Source organism: Macrotis lagotis, chromosome 7, assembly GCF_037893015.1.
Source record: "Macrotis lagotis isolate mMagLag1 chromosome 7, bilby.v1.9.chrom.fasta, whole genome shotgun sequence".
NCBI classification, from domain to species: Eukaryota; Metazoa; Chordata; class Mammalia; order Peramelemorphia; family Peramelidae; genus Macrotis; species Macrotis lagotis.
Genome location: NC_133664.1, coordinates 94261154 through 94282234, shown reverse-complemented (window position 1 = coordinate 94282234; position 21081 = coordinate 94261154). Strand labels below are relative to the sequence as shown.

The following is a 21081-nucleotide window of genomic DNA, read 5'->3' as shown; positions in this document are numbered from 1 at the left end:
GGTCCTTGTTCTTATGTGTCAACCCAAACTTCATTCCTCCCTGCAACTCGCCTCTCCTCTCTAAAATTTCAGGAAGCCAAAGGAAAGGTAGCTTGAAGGAGGTGGGGTGCAGAAAGGAGTGGAGGAAGGAACAACAAGAGATGGAGACTTGGGGGCAGCTAGATGGCACAATGGATAGAGCATGGGCCCTGGAGTCAGGAGGACCTGAGTTCAAATTTGACCTCAGGCACTTAATTGTTGCCTGTGTGACCTTGGGCAAGCCACTTAACCTTATTGCCTTAAATAAGTAAAAAATTTGTCCTACTGGAAGGATCCTGAGAGACAAGCATCATTATTTTACACAACTGGAAAGTGAAGTCTTGAGAGAGGTAAGATGACTTGTCCAAGACTGCAGAATCCATGTGAAGCTGGTCAGTTCAAGATTTGAATCCAGGTCCTCTGATTCTGGACAATAGGTGGTACAGTGGATAGAGCCCTGGGCCTGGAGTTAAGAAGACTCAGCTTCTGGATTCAAAGGTGGCCTCAGACACTTACTAGCTATGTGATCCTGGGCAAGTTAGTCAATCCAGTTTGTCTCAGTTTCTTTATCAATAAAATATGCTGGAGAAGGAAAAAGTAAACCACTGCAATATCTGTGTCAAGAAAATCCCAAAATGGGCTCAGAAACAATTGAGCAAGCTCTACCTCTGATTTAAACTTCCTCTCTCTATCATTTGCACTGCTGCCATGGTTTCTTATGTCATACTTGTGTATATGTCTTCTTCAGGTGAGCCAGTACAGAGAGATAAACCACAGAGACAACGCGGTACATTTTAATGCAGTCTGAGTTTAAAGGAGAATGTGCAAAGATCCAAGGCAATGGGAAAAGTGGAATACAAAGAAAGCTCTCATAGATACCCATGAGAAAACCCCCAAACTCTCAGTCTCTTTTGTTCTCCTCTATCACTGTTCTAGTACAGTCTTTCTTCCTTTCTCTTCATTGTTCAGTACCAGCATTTTTCTGGCCTCCTGGCATTGGTTATCTGCAGTACCCATCTCTTTCTCCATTAGGGCAGTCTAGGGCCAGATTTGGCCTCAGGCATCCTGCTTCCCAGGACTCAGATTCAAAAATTCTATATCTTAGCTAAGAACCCAGGAGGCACAATTCAAACTCGAAATTCTTTCTGGGACTAAAGGAGTTTGCGGCGGGGAGGTGGGGGGGGGGGGGGGGAAACGGGGACCTAAGAGTGTCTAAACTACCTCAATTCAAGGCCTGAAAGATAGAAGGGATCTTGGGAGGGGGGGTACCAATGGGGATAAGATCTTTCTGGGTGGTGGAATGGATCTGGGAGAGAGCCTAGTGATAGAAGAACAGACAAATTAAGGACTTTAGGAATCTTTGGTTTCTGGACTACCATGGAAGCACTCCCTGGATATCAGTCCCCAGGAAGCAAAACCCCGGTCCCACTTCTCTAGTTATAGCTTCTGGGAGGCTGGGCTGGATGAATTATTGTTCCCCAGGCAATCTTCTCAGAAATCTCTGATACATTAGTAATAGAGGAGAGAATATTGAAAGGGGATTTAAGGGTAAAGACAAAAACAGAGGGTTGATTGATATCTTAAGAGTTTCAAGCTTCTTTACCCCACTTCATTCCTCCCCTATTTCCTTGAACCAGGCCTCTTCCCAGCCTCCCCCAACCATAAATCTCATCTCTGAGCTTCCCTCAGCCAGTCTCTGACTGGCTAGAACTCACCTAATAGAGAACATCTTCAAAGTCTAGCTGTAGGTAGCGAAGGAGGCAAGGAGGCAAGGGTAACTGGGGCAGTGCCTGGGACAAGCAACTGGCCAGGTGAGATCGGAGAGCATGGCGACTCAGATGCTTCAAGGATCTTGGCCGACCCACCAAGGTGAAGAGGGAAGAGTAGAAATCTCGATGTTTCTGGGTACAGAAGAAAAATTGAAATTACTGAGTGGGGGTGGGAGGAGAACTTCATGGAGGTTGAAAAAGGGATAAAAACTTCCAACTAGAAAAGATCACTAAGACCATGTATTCCATCCTTTTATTTTACAAAGGAGGAAATTTAAGTTCAGGGATGAAGGAGTTCACCCAGGGTCATGGAGAGAGCAAAGGGAAGGGAATTTTGCCACATAGGAGGCTGATAGAAATAGCTATCAGACACAAAAATGAAATGAGCAGAATCAGGAGAACAATTTACACAATAACAGTATGGTAAAGACAAACAACTCTGACCAACCACAATTTGGAGGACTCAAGATGAAGCTCATTACCCAGTGCCACATAGAAAGCTGATGGATTCAGAAGGCAAATTGAGATACAGTCAATGTAGGGATTTTTTTTTACTTGATTATTATGGGTTTTGTTTTTATTGACTTGTCAGTGAGGAAGGGAAGATGGGAAGAAGATAATTCAGAATTAAAAATAAAATAAAATGGCATTAAAAATAACCCTGACTTTTGAGGTCCGTGTAGTCTCTATGTGAGTATTTCTCTTAAGATTTGGAAAATTCTATGACTCTAGACTATGAACAATCTCTTAGAAAGAACCTCTTTAAAAAGTGATAAACTTAATGGTTTTCTCCCTCCCTTCATCAGGGAATTTTAACCAAAGGTCATTCAATTTATTTTTGTTTTTTGAGGCAATCAGGGTCAAGTGACTTGCCCAGGGTCACACAACTACTATGTGTCTGAGGCTAAATTTGAACTCAGATTCTCCTGACTCCAGGGCTGGTGCTCTATCTACTTCACTACCTAGTTACCCTAATGACATTTTTAAAATTTTTTATTTATTTAAGGCAGTGGGGTTTAAGTGACTTGCCCAAGTTCACACAGCTAGGCTATTATTAAGTGTCTGAGGCTGGTGTTGAACTCAGGTCCTCCTGACTCCAGGGCCAGTGCTCTACCCACCATTCCACTTGTTTTAAAAAAAAAATATTTTGAGAACTGCATTCCAATATAATTGGTTTTCTTTATAATCCTATTTTATGCATTCAAAAACATTATTCTGAAAAAATTACATAAATAAAAACATTATTCTGGGTCCAGAGACCCAGAGTATCAGAGGGGTTCATGATTCCAAAAAGGTCAAGGAACCCAAGCTCTAGAAGGTTGGAGAGACTTTGGATGTAAGCGTCTCCTTGGGACTGAACTGGGCAGTTCTGTGAGTAGGAAGTCTCTTGAATAATTCTGAGACTCACCTGCAGGACTTCTGGTGGTATAAGATCCACTGCATCCCCTGGCAACTTCACTATACTATAGGTGTTCATCAGAACCTCAATTATCCGTGGAAATTCACACCAGCGTTCCAACACCTGGGAAGGGAAACGGAGAGAGGCAAAACCTTACTGTATTCACCACGGTCACATACTTTCTACTGCTAACTCACAAATATTACATCTACTCTATGAAGGGTTTGTGCCAGGATTCCTTTCCAATAGGTATTGAAGTGAAACCTCCTCTCCATCCACTAAATGGAAATATTATCTCTCTTCTCAAAATTTTCCAGAGCATTTAGTCTGCGTTTTTTTCTATGGTCTCATCTCTCCCTATCTTGTATGATACTTATCTATAAACATGTTATATTCCTCTCCACCTTCTCCCCTTTGGGGAATGGAATAAAATTTTTGAGATTAGGGCTTCTAATAATTACCTAGCTGTGTGGCCTTGGGCAAGCCACTTAACCCCACTGCCTTGCAAAAAACAAAAAACAAAAAACAAAAAAAATAAGAGATTAGGGCTTCTTTCCCTTGTATGGTTATAATCCTAGAACCCACAGAGGAGACACTAAGTAGTGCTTTATACAGATTAGGTGCCCAAGAAATGTTGACTGATTTGGAAGAAACTAAACTTGTGCATAAAAAAAATAATTATAGGAAGCTTCATTCCCACAAGCCCATAAGAGACAACCTAGACAAAGGGTGGGGAACTTTTTTCTGCCAAGGGCCATTTGGATATTTTTAACATCATTCACTTGCTATATTTGGTCAAATATTTAATTAATTCACCCCTCAAAAGCTCCTAGATTTATTGAATTTTGAGTCCAGTCTGTGGTTGCCAGGGCAGCACCAGATCAAATGATTTAACAGGCCATATGGGATGTTCCCCATCCTGTCCTAGAGAATCAATGTGGTTTTCAGAGGATCTGGGTTTTCATGGAGGAAGTGGGCTTTGAAGACTGGGAAAGAGTCAGAAAGGAGCAAGGTAGGGAAACCACAAGACCAAAGCAAAGGTTGAGGCCACCATGAGTAGACCAATCTGGTTGGGAAAGAGGAGAGTACTGGGAGATCAGGGCCCTGATCTCATATATCTGAATTTAGGAAGATGAGATGTTTCCACTTTCTTTTGTTTTCTGTGAAATCGGTGGAAGGGATTTGGAGATTCGGGAAAATAGACCTCCTCTTTCCCAGTTTTAAATGTTTTTAAAATTTTTATTTATTTAAGGCAATGGGGTTAAGTGACTTGCCCAAGGTCATAGCTAAGCAATTATTAAATGTCTGAGGTCAAATTTGAACTCAGATCCTCCTGGCTCTAGGGCCAGTGCTATTCACTGCACCAGCTAACTACCCCTTCTTTCCCATTTTGGTCCCCTGGGACTTGAAGCTCAAAAACTCCTTTGGCCAGAGCACAGTGGATTACTCTTCAAAAGGGTTGGATACACACTTGTGAGTCCAAGTTTCCCTAGCAGGGTCTAGAGACTAACAGAGTCAGACTGATGATGACTCCCAGGCTGGATGGGGTGGGATAGGGTGGAGCTTGTGCCCATTCATCTGCTGTCAATTTTCCCAGCTGGCCCGAGCCCGCCCATTCCCCCCACCCTCCTGGCTAGGGGAATCATTAGCTGTCAGAGCCTCTGTCAGATTACAGGGAATTGCTTGTCTCCTAATTATCTGGTGTTAATAGGAGATTAATTAGTGTTAATTGTTGATTTTCTTGTATTTTCCCAAAGGGGAGACCAATCTGCCGAACTCTCGGGCTGTTTAATTATTTGGTCTTGCCTGGGAATCCAGACAGATGCTTAACCGTTTGTGAGAAAAGAAGAAAGGGGGAGGCAGGAGAGTGGGTACAGGAGTGGGGCGGGACTGACCAGGTCCAGGGCAAGCTCCAGCAGGAGACTGGTCAGTAAGGCCCAAACCAAGGATCTTTGGAACTTTCATCCCATAGCTCTCTCTCTTTGTGCCTGCCATCTTTTCCTAGAGAATATACCCATTGATTAGCTATTGCCTTCCTCCTTACTTCCCTCTCTGGGTCCCAAGGCTTCCACCACTTGGGAAGATACAGCCAGAACATTAACCCCTTTCACTGACTTCATGTCATTACCCAAGCACTATCCTAAGTGAAGCCAACTTATTAAAAAACTAAGGGGGGAGCACTTTACCAAAAAGGAACCTTGTAAAGTGACTGAGATTTATGGATGTTTCTAAGTTCTTATTGTCTAACTCTAATGTCACTTCCTTCATAATTCAGCCACTACTTAAAGGACACATTACATCTATTATCTCATTTGATCCTCATGTCAACTCTGAGGTAGATGCTAAAATTTTTTATATAATTTTATAATTTTTTACATTTTACAAAAAAAAGAAAAACTGAATAAGAAAGTTAAGTGAGTTGTCCAGGATCACTTGGCTAGGAAATGTTCAAGGCAGGATTCAGAGGTCTTCCCATACCCAAGTCCAACCTTCTCTCTCCACTTTGCCACCTAGCTTGTCTGTCTCTTTACCTGGAAAATCAATGGATATTCCATCTCCTTACTCTGATCTGAGACACTTGTAGAGAAGAGGTAATGTGATATAATATAGTAAGTGATCCAGAATTAAGAGGAATCTAAAGCTTTTAGCTTTGCTCCTTCCTGTCTAACCTGGGCCAAGTCACCTTATCCTTCTCCACTTCAGTTTCTCCATCTGTAAAGCACAGGGTTGATTGATGTATAAAGTCCCTCCTGGCTCTAAACCCTATTGTACTTCTTTATTTGCCTTATGTCCCTATACTAGATGGCAAGCTAATTGAAGACAAGAAATATGTCTTTGTATTCTTTTAGCTAGTACATGGTGAATACCTAATCAATAATTGCTGAATGAATGAACAGAAATGTGGCAGTATGGTATCTTATGGCTAGTTGCTTTGGATTCTAAGCTCTCAGAGTGGAGATACTAATAGACTCGTGTATGGATTATACAATGTCTACAATATTATTAATATTTAAGAATTACTGATACTATATAAGACATGTAATTTTCCTTTTCCTCCTGGCATCTGTGTTCATTTCTCTTCTATGACCTTAATCTTGCTGCCAGACTAATCTTCCCAATATGTTTTTTGTTTTTGTTTTTTTTAGTTTTTGCAAAGGCAATGGGGTTAAGTGGCTTGCCCAGGGCCACATGGCTAGGTAATTATTAAGTGTCTGAGGCCGGATTTGAACTCAAGTACTCCTGACTCCAGGGCTAGTGCTCTATCTCTTGTACCACCTAGCTGCCCCCCAACATAGTTTTTAATTATGCAATTCCCTTACTCAAGAACCTGTAATGACTCCCTAATGCCTTCCCTATCAAGGCCAAAATCCCCTTCCTGGTCCTCTATAACTTGGACCTATTCTCCCTGGCCCACTTAATTTTTTTTTTTTTTTTAGTTTTTGCAAGGCAGTGGGGTTAAGTGGCTTGCCCAAGGCCACAGAACTAGATAATTATTAAGTGTCTGAGGCCAGATTTGAACTCAGGTACTCCTGACTCCAGGGCTGGTCTCTAGCCACTGGGCCACCTAGCTGTACCCCCCCCCTACTTAATTTCTTTAAGAAATGCCTAATCTCTGTTCCAGCCAAGTCAGTCTGAAATTTCCTCTGCCTGCATCAGCCTAATATATAGTAAGCTAATATTTAATAGTAAATTTTTTTTGATGGATCAATTGATCTTTATTTTCTGTCAGTCTTGTTCCTTGATCTAGACTATAAGCAATCTGAGGGCAGAGAGTACTCTTGTATCTTCCAAAACACCTGGAAACACAGTAGGCACTAAATAAATACTAGACTGAAGGGCACCTTTCTCATAGTCTTTCACTATCCTTTGCATATGATAATGATTGACTTTCAGTGCTCATAAGCAGAAGGGCTTGTTGCATTCAAAGTGAGGAAGACCTGAAAATTCTTCAAGACACCTAGGAGCGTGGTCCAGAGGTCCCACTCTGTCTCTGTAGTGACACCAACATCAAAACACTCTGCCCAATGCTACTTCCTGGATCTCCAGTTAGGTAGCTCTTTATTTCTTTTTCTTTTTAAAAAAAATGTTTTTTTTTTAATTTTTGGAGGTTAAATGACCTACCCAGAGTCACACAGTGTCTGAGGCCACATTCGATCTCAGTTCCTCCTGACTCTAGGGCTAATGGATTTTCCATTATACTACTGAGCTGCCTCAGTCCTTTATTAAAAAAAAAAAAAAAAAAAAACTCCCTATGGGAAGAGAAATAATGTTGATAAATGAACCCACGTTAAGATCAGAGAATATGAGGAAGAACTAGGTAATCAAGACAAAGGCAAGAATTACTGGAAGGGATAGAGACACAGAAGGGGCAACCATGAAGGCAAGTAAAAAAAAAAAACCAGATCTGATAAAATCTGAGTAAAGAAATGTGATGTTCTCTTTTCCAATGAGGAAGAAAAAGAGGGATTTCATTGTCTCCCTGAGAGCCAGTTTGGCATAGAATTTGGACTAGGAAGATATTGTTGTTTAGTCATGTCCAATTCTTGACCTTATATGAGGTTTTCTTGGCAGAGATACTGGACTGTTTTGCCATTCTCCTCACATCTTCCTGACTCCAGGGCCAATACACTCTCTACTGGGCTGTTTAGTTGCCCTAGGAAGATGACTAACCTCAATTCTGCTCCAGGGTCCCACTTTAGTACCTTTCCCAAAAGAGATGAGCCATATCCTGTCCTTTCTTATCTCTATCTAAACTCAATCTTACCCCTCCCCATTCCCTCTACCTATTTGCTTTTCCATTCATTCCATTACATCCTCTGGAATCCCTGTCATTAACAAACTTTCCTTTTTTATGTGCTTTTTATTTTTTTGCCCTCATAAAAAACTTGCCTCTCTTTAGATGATATAGCATTCTTGATCACACTCTTCAGCACAGGTTAGTTCTTCTCTCAAGACTCAGGAGGGGGCAGCTGGGTGGTGCAATGGACAGAGCACTGGCCCTGGAGTCAGGAGGACCTGAGTTCAAATCTATACTCAGACAATAATTTGCCTAGTTGTGTGACCTTGGCCAAGTCACTTAACCCCATTGCCTTAAATAAATTAAAAAAAACTCAAGAGGAATTAGCAAACTCTTTGCTTACCACTGTCACTTCCATTTCCATTTCTATTCCTACCCACTCCTGTCTTTCCTCCTTTGAGGTTTTTTCCATCCAGGTGGTACATAGGAAAGAACACTGGTCTTAGAGTCAGGAAGATGGCCTCAGATGTTTGACACTTAGTAGCTGTGTGACTTTGGGCAAGATTACTTCTCATTCGGGGCCATTTCCAGTTGTCCTGATTCAGATCTGGTCACTGGACCCAGATGACTCTGGAGGAGAAAATGAGGTTGGTGACTTAGCAAAGTATCCCCTCACTTAAACTAATTCATGTTCTTATCATGGCAAAGGACAAACATCATTATATCACTGGTCCAGACCATTGTTTCTATAATCTACCAGACATTGAATCACTCTTCCTCCTTCCTTTCTATCTTTCTTTCCTTTTTCAGGGGTTTAGTGACTTGCCTGGGTCACACAGCTATAGGAAGTATCTGAGGTGGATTTGAATTCAGGTCCTCCTCCAGGGCTGGTATTCTATCCACTATACTACCTAGATGTTCTATTGTTCTTCCTTTCTAAAGAAGGTCAATACTTGGCTGTCTTCCTCTCTACTTCAACCCTTGCCACCAATACTTGAGGGGAACTTCTTGGCTTCCCAGTATATTGATCCCCTTAAATCTCATGATGTCTGTCTCTACTCCACCCCAGACACTGACATAAATACCCAAGATTTAGTCATCTCTCATAACTATGCCCCTTCATAATTATGAACTATGAAATTTCTCTCTCTGATAATAACCTTGTCTTTCCATCTTCTCTCTCTCTCTCTCTCTCTCTCTCTCTCTCTCTCTCTCTCTCTCTCTCTTCTTTGCTCCATCTCATTCCTTCTAAATATTTTTAGTTTCACAACAGCTCTAGACCTTCTATAGTCTTGATCTTACGGTTAACCAATTCAGCTAACTTCATTGTCCTTCATCTTTCATGCCCTCTTATCCTTCCATCTTCTTACACATGCCAGTTTTCAACCCCACTTACCCACATCATTGAGTTTGCTGCCAAATCCCTTTGAGGGAAGACATCAGTCATGCCAAGTAGATTCACTGCTAATCTAATCTCAGTTGAGCCTTCACTGCTACCTGTTTATTCTTCATGAAGTGGTTTGTTTTGTTTATTCCATTCCCTTCGAAATTTCTCTTTCTAGCCCCCAGCACCAAGCTACTCTTCCCTTAGAAGATGTCTTCACCTACTTTTATGGAGAAAAGTATATGTATCTTCTTTGTACGTGGTTATTTATATGTTATCACTACCATTAGACTCCTTGAGCGTAGAACTAAATATTTTCATTTTTTAAAATATAACCAGCATTTAGAATGTGATAGGTATTTTATAAGTGCTTCTTTTATTACATAAATATAAATAGAGACTGTAATATATTAGATATATTTATTGTATATATGATATATTATAAATATTATTTTATAATGCCTATCATAATATTATATAAAAAGCAATTTTTCTCTCCTCTCTGATTTCTACCCTCATGCTAGGGGACTTCAACACCCATTTGATCCTCCTTTAAATATCCTAATCACTCAGTTTCTTAGCCTACTAATTTCTCATGACCTACTTCTCCACCCCACTTCATCCACACATAATGAAGATCAATACCTTGGAACTTGATATCACTCACAATGTACCACCTCCATATTCAAGAATTCTGAAATCCCTCTATCTTACCATAATCTATTGGCTTTCTGCCTTTCCTTACCAAACCCTACTTTTCATTCCCACCATGATTTCCAATTCCCCAGTTCTCTCCCAGGTCATCTCCCCTCCCTGCAGGAACTTGTCCCTCTCTCCTTTTTTTCTCATTTTGACCTTGTTTTGAACTATTTCAACTCTACATTCTCCTCTTTTTTTTTGAGTCCCTAGACTTTTGGGCACATTGCCAGTTGGGCCCTGCCAAGCCCTAGCCTTGTATCACTCCCACCATCTGCCTCCTTCCCTCCTACACATGTGCTACTGAATGAAGGTGGAAAAAATCATGTAACTGTTCTGATTAAATCTACTACAAATTTACATTGCACAACCCCAACTAGGCCCTCACTGTTTCCATCAATCCTATTATACCTCCCCTATGAATTCACCATCCCACTCTTTACATCAACTCTTCCAAATTTTTTATCCCTCCTCAAAACCTCTCAAAGGCCCACTCTCTCAGATGAAAATTGAGATTATTTACCATGAACTCCCCACTTTTTTCCTTTTTCTTCATTTCCTAGCTAGCATTCATGTCTTTTCTGCTACTCCTTCCACCTTCAACTCTCTTTCACATGCAGAAGATACTACTACTCCTTACCAAGGTCAATCCCTTTACCTGAACCATTCATCTCATTCCATTTTTATCTCCAGCAGATTGTCCCTCCAGCACTTATTTTCAGTTCCCCCATCCTACTGGGTCCTTTCTTATTACCTACAAGCATTCCCTCATCCTTAAAAAATCTTTACTTGGTCCTTTTATCCCCTCTATCATCCTCTATCTTCTACCTTTCTTGAAAAGGCCAACTGCTATAGGTGCCTCCACTTACCTCTCCCTCTCTTCTTAACCCCCAGAAATCTAACTTCTGACATCATTCTGACCACAGAAATTTCTCTCTCCAGTTACCAGTGATCTTTTAGTTGTGCAAAGTTGACCTGACCCTTTCTCAATCCTCATTCTCCTCAACCTCTCTGCAGCTTTTGACACTGGCAATCACCTTCTCCTGGTTCTCCTCCTATCAGATCACTCCTTCTTAGCTTCTATTGCTATATTATCATCCAAATCATAACCACTTACTGAGGGTGTCCCACAGAATACTTGTCCTGGGTTCTCTTCTCTTTTCCCTTTATATTACTTCACTTGGTGATTTCATGAACTCCCAATGCATTAAATTTTCCTATCTATGCTGATGATTCTCAAATCTACCTATCCTGTCCATCCTTTCTACAGATCTCTAATCTCATTTGCCACTATCTTTCAAACAGCTGAAAGTAGAAGTTCAGGAGACTCCTAACTTTCTTATTATCATTTTTTCAATTGTTTAGATCTGACTTTATGTGAAAAAGTATTTTGTAATTGTGTTTATATAGTTTCTGGTTTATCCTGGGAGATAGATTCTCATGTGTTTTGTGTTGTGTACAGTTACTTTAACTGAAATTTCTCTATCTCTTGCCCTTGGGCTTTATTATTCATATATAGAAATACTGATGATTTAATGTGGGTTTATTTTATATCCTGCTATTTTGCTGAAGTTAGTTGTTTCAAGTAATTTTTCAGTTGATTGTCAAGGATTCTCTAAGTATACCATCATATCATGTGCAAAGAATGAAAGCTTTGCTTCCTTATTGCCAATGTTAATTCCTTCAATTTCTTTTTCTTCTCTTTTTGCTAAAGCTAATATGATTAATATTATTGAATAGTAGTGATAATTGGCATCTTTGTTTCACCCCAATCTTATTGGAAATACTCCTAATTTATTCCCATTATATATATGATGCTTGTTGATGGTTTTAGAGTAGATACTCCTTATTCTAAGGAAAATTCCATTTATTCCAATATTCTCTAGTGTTTTGTTTTTTTTAAATAGGAATGGATGTTGTATTTTGTCAAAGGTTTTTTTCAGCCTCTATTGAGATAATCATATGATTTCTGTTGGTTTCATTTTTTTAATATAGTCAATTATATTGATTGCTTTCCTAATATTGAACCATCTTTGCCTACCTGATCCTACCTGATCGTGGTGCTTCCCTAATATTGTCAAAGGTAACCCCATTTCCTAGCACCTCAGGCTTGTAACCTAGTTTATCCTGGATTTCTCATTATTGCTCACCTCCCATATGCATTCTGTGGCCAAGGGCTGATGATTTCCTTTACAACATTTTTTGAATAGGTTCCCTTCTCTTCTCTGACTCTGCCATTATTTTGGTACAAATTCTCATCATCTCACATTTTGATTATTGTCACAGCATGCTGGTCAATCTGCCTGCCTCAAGCCTCTCCTCACCTTAATCCATCTTCCATTCAGCCACCAAAGAAGATTCTTAAAGTACAGGTCCAACAATGTCACCACCACTTCCCTCCCCAACTCATTAAACTTCAGTGGCTCCCTACTGTCTCCAGGATCAAATGCAAAATTCTGTGTTTTGAGTTCAAAGCCCTTCATAATGAAGCACCCCTCCCCTTCCTTTCCAATCTTCTTACACCATGTATTCTTTGATCTAGTGACACTGGTCTCTTGACTGTTTCCCAGACAAGGTATTCCATGTCTCAGCTCTTGGTATTTTCTCTGGGTGTCCCCCATGTCCAGAATACTCTTCTCACCTCCATCTACTTTCCCTGGCTTCCTTTAAGTCCCAACTAAAAATCCTATATTTTCCAGGAAGCCTTTCCCAAACTTTCTTAATTCAAATGCCTTCTCTCTTTTAATTATTTTCTATTTTCCCCTGCATAATTTGTACAAATTTGTTTATTCTCTCTCCCATTAGATTGTAAACTCCTTGAGAGCAGGGAATTGTCTTTTGTCTCTTTGTATCCTCAGTATCTGATACAAAGGAGGCACCTAATAAATATTTATTGATGATTATTGTTGACTTGACTAGACTTGAAGTCACCCATAATGGGTTTTCTCATATTTCCTGTTTCACCTCTTTACAGAGGCCATTCTACTTTGGACCACTCTATGAAGAAGTGACCCTTAATGGAAGTCATTCTTCTACCTCTATCCCAGATTCTATCTCCTCAATTTCTTCAGGGAGATTGATTCATTAATCATTCCCTCTCTCTCTCTCAATTCTAGTCTCTCCTTATCTATTATTTCTTTCCCTATACTCATGACTAAGTCTCCCAGATATTTTAAAAATAAACTTACAGCCTTCTATTCTCTCAAGTTGTTGTCATATAATTCTCTCTTTCAGTGCCAAACTTCTAAGAAAAAAGATGTCTATGCATAGTCTTTAGTTTCTACACATCATTCACTTTTTGTGTCCTTTCACTTTTCGGGACAATATGGTTTCTAAGTCCACTAGACTTCTAAAAATTATTCTCTTCGAGGGTAACCACAATTTCTTAACTGCTAAAGTAGTTTTCAACTCTGAGTACAAATACTTTTTTTCATTTTATTTTTCTTGGTCTGTTGTGTGTTTCTTCTTGCAACATGACTAATATGGAAATATATTTTGCATGACTTTACATGTATAATTGATAGCATATTGCTTGTCTTCTCAAGGGGTAGGGGAGGGTTGGGAAGGAGAGAGAATTTGGAACTCAACATTTTAGAAGAGATGAATACTAATTTTTCCTAAAATCATAACTGGGAAATATTTAATGTAGAGAGTCAAAATATATTTGAAAAAGAAAAAAAAATGAAGTAGTTCTCAGTTCTCATGTTTTCCTTTGATGCTACTGACCACCCCCTAAAACTGGACTATCATACTTCTCAACTTCCTAAGGAAATGGTTTTCTCTGATTCTCTTCCTGCCTATCTGGCAATTCTTTTCAATCTCTTTATTGAACAATTACCAATCTGCTGACCTCTTCTTTTGGGTATTTCACAAAGCTCTGGCCTACATAGATAATTAAGTCCCAAATCTTAAAATTCTACTTTAATTTCTTTCCTGAATTTCAATTCCACATCTTCAACCATTTTAATGGGAATTTTCTTCAACAAGATCCATATTTATCTCAAATGTGTTCAAGACAGCAGTCATTATTTTCCTCCACCAAACTTTCCAGTTTCTGTTAAGGATACTACTATCTTCCCAATCATGGTTTTATAATAACCAGAAAATCAAATCTTGATTCAGTTCAATAAATATTTATTAAGTACCTATCATGTGTCAAACACACTCTTTTTTAAGCCTCATATTAAGAAAAGTTGAATCTCCTCAAGAAGAGGCAGTATGGTAAAGGGTAAAGAGAACTGGTTTGGAATCAGGTTCAGGACTCACCTCTGAAACACCATACCTGAAGAACTCTAGGAAAATCACTTAATCTCTCAGAGCCCTAGGCAATTCTCTAAGAATATGTAATAAGAGAATGTGCCAATCAGCATTGAGAGAGGAAATTTCCTTATTCAGGAGTTCCCTTTATCAATGAAATCACAGATGCAATTCTCTCTAGTCAGTTTTTTTGGGGGTTTTTTTTTAGATTTTTGCAAGGCAAATGGGGTTAAGTGGCTTGCCCAAGGCCACACAGCTAGATAATTATTGTCTGAGACCGAATTTGAACCCAGGTACTCCTGATTCCAAGGCCAGTGCTCTATCCACTGTGCACCTAGCCACCCTCCAGTCAGTTTTGTCAATCCTTCTCTAGAGAATCTCTTTTATCTGACTTTTTTCCTTTCATCATCACCATTTTAGTTTAGGTTTTTGTCTATTGCCCGAACTATGGTAAATCTAATTGATGTTCCCTGCTTCTGGTCTGTCTGCTATCAAAAACCATTATTCACACAGTTGACAAAATTTTTTTTTAAATCATCTTCCTGAAGCACAGGTCTGACTAACCCTGTTATTCCTCTGCTCAAAAATCTCCCATTGTTCCCCATTGCTACTGGCTGATATACAACTCTTCAGCCTTGGTCTTTGAGGCCCTCCATGATCTGGGTCCCATCTCCCTTTCCAGACATATCAGATTACTTCCCTGAACTGTCATTCTAGTTAGACTGGAGAGTTAGATGGTCCTTGTACCCTGATATTTCATCTCTTGCCTCCATGAAATAACACAGGATATTTCTCATCATCATTTCTCAGAATTCATCTCTTCCTTCAAAATTGATGTAGATGCTATCTCATCCCTGAAGGCTCCCTCCCTTTGTTTTGTGTTATACTTGTTAACATATTACCTAAGTCACTCCACCCCTTCTGAGTAGGTTCTTGGATGACGAGGGTTGTTTTGTCTATGTCTTTGTATTCTCCACACTGAATATTGTGTCTTGCAAATAGTAAGTGCCTAATAAATAAATATTGACTTTGCTGGACCTGCCTCCTCCCCTAATCTCCCAAAACTTCCTGAAGAGTCAAGTCTTCCTTCATCCCAAACTTCTGTTATATCCTTGTGGTATGCCTAACACAGAATCAGGTGCTTAAAAGGTTGAGTAAAGACTTCTGGAATGAGTAAATGACTTCATCCCAGTTCTCCAGGTTATACAGAGAAAGGAAGACAAAGGGTTGGTTCTCAAGAGTATATGGATGAGCTTTGATTGGTTCAAACTCTCCCCTCTCTCTGCACCACTTTCTGTGGGCCCCTCTTCACTTCAGCATCCCCTGGTACCTTGGAAAGGGCTCCAGGCCAGATTCGGACAGCACCATGATTGAGTAGAGCTCGGACCACTTGTTCAGGGCTGCAGGGCAGGGCAGCAGCTGGACCCTGCAAGGCCCAGTGCAGAGCTGTATGACCACCGTAGTCCATGGCATTGACACTGACCCCACGGGACAGGAGTAGCTCGGTCACAGCCACATTGCCACGACGACAGGCCAGATGCAGGGGCCGCTGCCTGTCATGATCAGTGGCATCCGCATCGGCACCTGCAGAGAGAAGCAGCTGGCACAGGTGGAGACACCTGGAGGTGGCTGCCTCGGCCTCAGCTGGAGGAAGGAAAGGGACTGAGCAGGCAGCCAGAAGAGGGCTCCGGCCTTGGGCATCGCGGGCATCTGGACAAGCTCCCTTCCTCAAGAGTAAGGCAGCCAGCTCTACCAAGCCTCCTCGAGCAGCCACATGGAGAGGTGTCTCCTCTTCTTCCTCAGATCGACCATCCACTCTGGCACCAAACCTCAACAACAGCTCTGCACACCTGGGAATCAGAGAGAGAGGTGTGTGTGTATGTGTGTGTGTGTGTGTGTGTTTGTATATGTATGTGTGTCAGATAGGAACATGGTAATGATAATGATGATGATGATGATGTTTGTTCTTTATCCTCAAAGATGATCACAACATCAGGGAGGTGATGCCATGACAAGCGTGTGAATTGGATTGGGGTGGGGGCCTGTGCTAAGTCATTAGTCTCACTTTTTCCTCCAGAACCACCTGGGTCCAGGGGTCAGATATGAATCAGGACAACTGGAGATGACCCTGGATGTGAGGCAATCGGGGTTAAGTAACTTGCCCAAGGTCACAGCTAGTAAGAATCTGAATCTGGATTCAAACTCCCATCCTCCTGACTCCAAGACCAGTCCTCCATCCACTGCACCACCAATATGCATAGGCGGAATAGATATAATTTGAGTGATATTTAGGATCTACCAAAATAGCGCCTTTGTCCATTTACCATAGTACCCGAAATTCTGCCAGAAACTTACTTGAAAGGTGCAAATGACCTTGGAAACAGTAATAATAAGGTCTCCGATATCTTTTTTTTTTTAGGTTTTTGCAAGGCAGTGGGGTTAAGTGGCTTGCACAAGGCCACACAGCTAGGTAATAATTAAGTGTCTGAGGCCGGATTTGAACTCAGGTACTCCTGACTCCAGGGCCAGTGCTCTATCCACTATGCCACCTAGCTGCCTCCCCCCCACCCTATATCTTGATATGAGTTTTTTTATCTATTGTTCCTTTTCAGATAGGGGCACTGAACAAAAAAAGAGTATGGGAAGAAATCTCTAATCTCCCCCAAATTCTCTAGTCCAACCATTCCTTGAATAGAAATTCTCTCTACAACAATCTCAATAAATGATCATCTATTCTCTACTTGAAGCACTCCAGGAATGGGGAACTTCTTTCCCAGGGCAGCTTGTTGCACATTTGGAGGAACTACATTGACTATCTAGATGCTTCTCTGCAATTTTCATCCACTGCTCTCAGTTTTGCCCCTGGAACCAAGAAGAAGAGTGCAATTGTTCTTCCACACCATAGCCCTTCAAATACCCAAAGACATGTCTTAACCCTCCCCGCTCTCCCTTCTTTTCTCCATACTAAACATTGCAGTTTCATTAAATAATGCCTCGAACCATCCTGGCTGGCTTCCTCTGTGTGTACCTTCATGGTCAAAACCCTTCTTAAAATGTGACCCAGTGCTGAAGGCAATATTTCATGTGGGCAAAGTTCAGTGAAACTCTTCCTTCTCTTATTGAACATTATGTCTGTCTTGTTAGAGCTTGAGAGGGTGAAGAAAAGGTCCTAGGTGATGGAGTGGGGGTGATTGAAGACATCAAAGACAAACTTGACCAAATCCAAAGGCTGCAATTTTTCCTTTAAAGAGCACATCAAGAAAAATTCCTTCATCACATAAAAACACATACACACACACACACACACACACACACACACACACACACACACACACAAACACCTTCTACCCTAAAGGAATGCCCAAAGTCCATGCCATTACATAATCCACTCTGAAAATACTAAATTGTTGCCAAGGTCATACACTATAGTGGGTACACACTTCTTAATTCCCATATCCCAAACACATTCCTGGCACTGAATAATCCTGTCCAGAGCCTAAGCATCATGGAAACAACCTTAGAGAATATCTGGTTCGGGGCGGGGTCTTATCTTAGGGCCAGTAAACTTGGTGGGTGTGTGTGTGTGTGTGTGTGTGTGTGTGTGTGTGTGTGTGTGTGTATGTATTATATACATATATCCACATATTTATGAACAATATATAAATACAAATATATACATTTATGTGTATATACATATATAATTATATTTAATAGAATTATTTTCTTTGTAGTAGGATATATAACTAATATAATAATGACATCCTAACTCTACCATAATATATTAATAATTCTATGCATTTAAAAATGCTTCTTCCATAGACTTCATCAAATTGCCAAAGGGGTCATGAAGGAAGGAAGCATTTAAAGTGTCTGCTATGTACTGGCACTGTGTTAAGCATTTTACAAATACTCTCTCATTTAATTCTCAACTCTGAGAGTTAAATAAAATAAAGATATTGTTATCTCGATTTTACTATTAGGGGAACTGAAGCCAACTTGTCTAGGTCATACAACTAGAAAGTATCTGAGGCAGGATTTGAACTCTGATCTCAACTTCCAGTCCAGACCTCATTCCACTGGTTCCTTCCTGCTTCTACATATAAAAGGTACAGAACTCTGATCTAGTTCAAGTCCTTCATTTTCATAAAAGGAGGAAATTGAGGTCTAAAAAAGGGGAAATAAAGAGCCCAGAGTCACAGGGAATAAGAAGTGGATCTGGGAGAAATTCTCTGGGGCCAAGGCCAGCACCCTGCCCCTCCATGCTGCCTCACTACTTGCTTGGCACAGTGACTGGCTTGGGCTGGTGCCCACCTCTCTCATTCAATGACTATTGTGTGTTCCCTTCTGTGATCCCTTCACTTTATTTCATCAAGTGACCCCTTGTTCTTTCCCAGGAATGAGGAGGAAAAAATGGAGACTATAGATATTTAGGAATTGTGGCAAGGATTAAAGGACAGTTACTTACTGGAGGGCACTGGGCCCCTGGCACAGGTGTAAAGGGCGCCTGCCATCCTGGTCTGGGAGGTCTGGATCAGCTCCTGCTACAAGTAGCAGGCGGGCACAAGGTGCATGGCTAGCGATACATGCTTCATGCAGAGCCGTGCGACCCCCAGGGGCAGCATCTGGCTGGGCTCCTCGACTCAGCAGCAGCTGGAGAACTTGTTCGTGGCCTCTGCTGGCTGCTACATGGATCGGGGTGGTCAGCTCTTCCACATAGGTCAGAGACCAAAGCCCTGAAGAAGAGGGTTTGGAGACCTCAAGTGGGGGCCAAGAAGGGTCAGAGCAACAGTCCAAGACCCAAACCTAGGTGGGTGAGGGAGTCATGTTGGGATCAGGTGATGAATGGGAATCTTGAGGCCCCTCCCCCCGCCTCTTGCTATGGCCTCCTTCATCCCCCCCCCCCACCACCCAAACAACCAGGATTTCTGCCGCCCATACTCAGAGCTCGAATGTTGAATCTGTAATCTCTCCATCTCTCTGGGTCGCTGGTGTCAAAGACAACATCTGGGGTGAGGCCCGCATCCGGGGAGGCCAAAAGATGGGAGACAGTGGCCACATCCCCGACTAGCACCGCTTGCCAGAACTCCAAGGTGGACCCCGAGGCTGTCCGGGTAACTATGGGCCCATGACCCGGCCCCTGACCCTCTCTGAGATCTTGGTCTGTTTTCTCAACCAACCTAGCACAAAGTCTACTATTAAATGGGCCACTCTCCAGCTCTCTGCAGTCTTCTGGGGATGAGGAGCTACCCATAAGGGAAAGGTAATGGGATTTAAGGTTGAAATTATGAAAAAAGAGATTAGAGAAATAGACTTTAAGACAGAGACAGAAGGGAGAGGTGGGACTAGGGGAGAAAAAGAAGAGGGAGAGGGGAGGCAGTGAGAGGTGGACAGACAGGGGGGAGGCAAAGATGGTCGGAAGGACAAGAAGAAAGTCAAAAAATAAAAAGCAAATCTTATTCAGCTCCTCTAAAAAAAAAGAAGAGAAAGAGATGGTGAAGAAGACAGAGACAGAGATAAAGACAGAGACTCCTCCTAATGCTGAGCTAAAAGTCAGACTCTAAGGCTAGATTCTACAGAAGCTATTCTGGGCTTCACATGACTTCAGTCAGAGCCAGTATCTGCAAGGGGAGAGTCAACCTGAGGAGGAGAGAAACAACCTGGACTGCTTTGGGCTCCTCAAATATACAGCAACTCTTACTCCCTCGAGCCACCCCATCCAGTCCAGTCCCCTTTCCCATCCCTTCTATCCTTCCTCCCACCTCCACCACCCTGGGCCATCCTGCGCTCCCACAGGCCCCATCTCTTGCCCCCTCACCCCTCTGGTGGCTGCTCCATCGAGGTTCAGCCACCCGGCTCTCTAACAGCAGGTCTGCAGTGCTGTTTGGGGGAAAGAGCTCTTGAAGCTTCTCCAGGTTCCCTGTGTATAGTGCATTTTGCAGGACCATGTCCTTGCTAAGCAGGGGTGCAGGCTGGCGCACCCTCCGGACGGGATAGCCCCGAGACAAGGGGCTATGGTGGGCAGTTGGGGGAAGCCAGGTCAGCCAGGACGACTGCTGCCTGCTCTCAGATTCTTTGGGCATGATTGCAAGTTCAGGGAGATTATGGGGGGAAAGATCCAGAAGGACAGGGTTTAGGGTGGTTTGTGACTGACCATGTCCTGAGCAGATGCTGGACAGCATCCAGGGTCTGACTTAAGTGGGGGGGGGGGGGGAGAAGGGTGTTGAGATGGAGACCAAAAATAGCCCGGGGCTCAGCTGTCATCCAAAGAAAAACCTGAAGCTAGGGGTGGGGCTGGATATTTGAGAATAGCCTTGGGGCCAGCAAAAGGGAGAGGGGAAAGTCGGTGTTGGCTAAGCTGAAGAGAGACAGACACACTGGTAGTGGATAGAAATTGGTTCTGCCATTCTGGAAAACAAGAGAGTAAAAAAGACTCAGAGATTCAAAGGCTTATACCCCAAGAAGGGCAATGATGAAAAAAATCTGCTCCAAAAAAAAATATTTATAGTAGCACTTTTTAATGTTAGCAAAGAACTGGAATCAAAGTAGATGTCCATCAGTTGGGCAATTTAGAGTTACTTGTACTAACGGAATATTACTGTACTATGCAAATTAATGTAATTACAATCAATTCTAATAATAGAATCAAAAGAATTACATAAACTGATGCAGAGTGAAGTACACAGAACATATATAATAACTATAACAATGTTGGAAGGAACATTATCATTGTCAAAACTGAATGCTCTGAAGTTAGAATAACCAAGCAGCACCATCCCCAAAAAAGAGCTTTCAGAATGTATTCACTTCAAGGAGCGGCTAG

At 41.7% G+C, this 21081-nt stretch overlaps 1 protein-coding gene across 2 annotated transcripts; it reads right to left on the bottom strand.

The window, feature by feature from the left end:
* Positions 1-806: 806 nt before the first annotated feature.
* On the bottom strand, positions 807-21065 carry ASB10 (ankyrin repeat and SOCS box containing 10). Of its 2 annotated transcripts, none has more exons than XM_074193341.1 (6): positions 20077-21065; positions 18727-18994; positions 15592-16111; positions 3196-3309; positions 1734-1919; positions 807-1519 (listed from the first exon to the last, which is right to left on the bottom strand). In XM_074193341.1, exons 1-5 carry the CDS (start codon positions 20438-20440, stop codon positions 1734-1736), a joined length of 1452 nt encoding a protein of 483 aa, XP_074049442.1. In that variant the 5' UTR covers positions 20441-21065; the 3' UTR covers positions 807-1519. The 2 variants fall into 2 exon arrangements, with proteins under 2 accessions (XP_074049442.1, XP_074049443.1); XM_074193342.1 differs by lacking the exon at positions 20077-21065 and adding an exon at positions 19200-20044.
* Between the last annotated feature and the right edge of the window lie 16 nt (positions 21066-21081).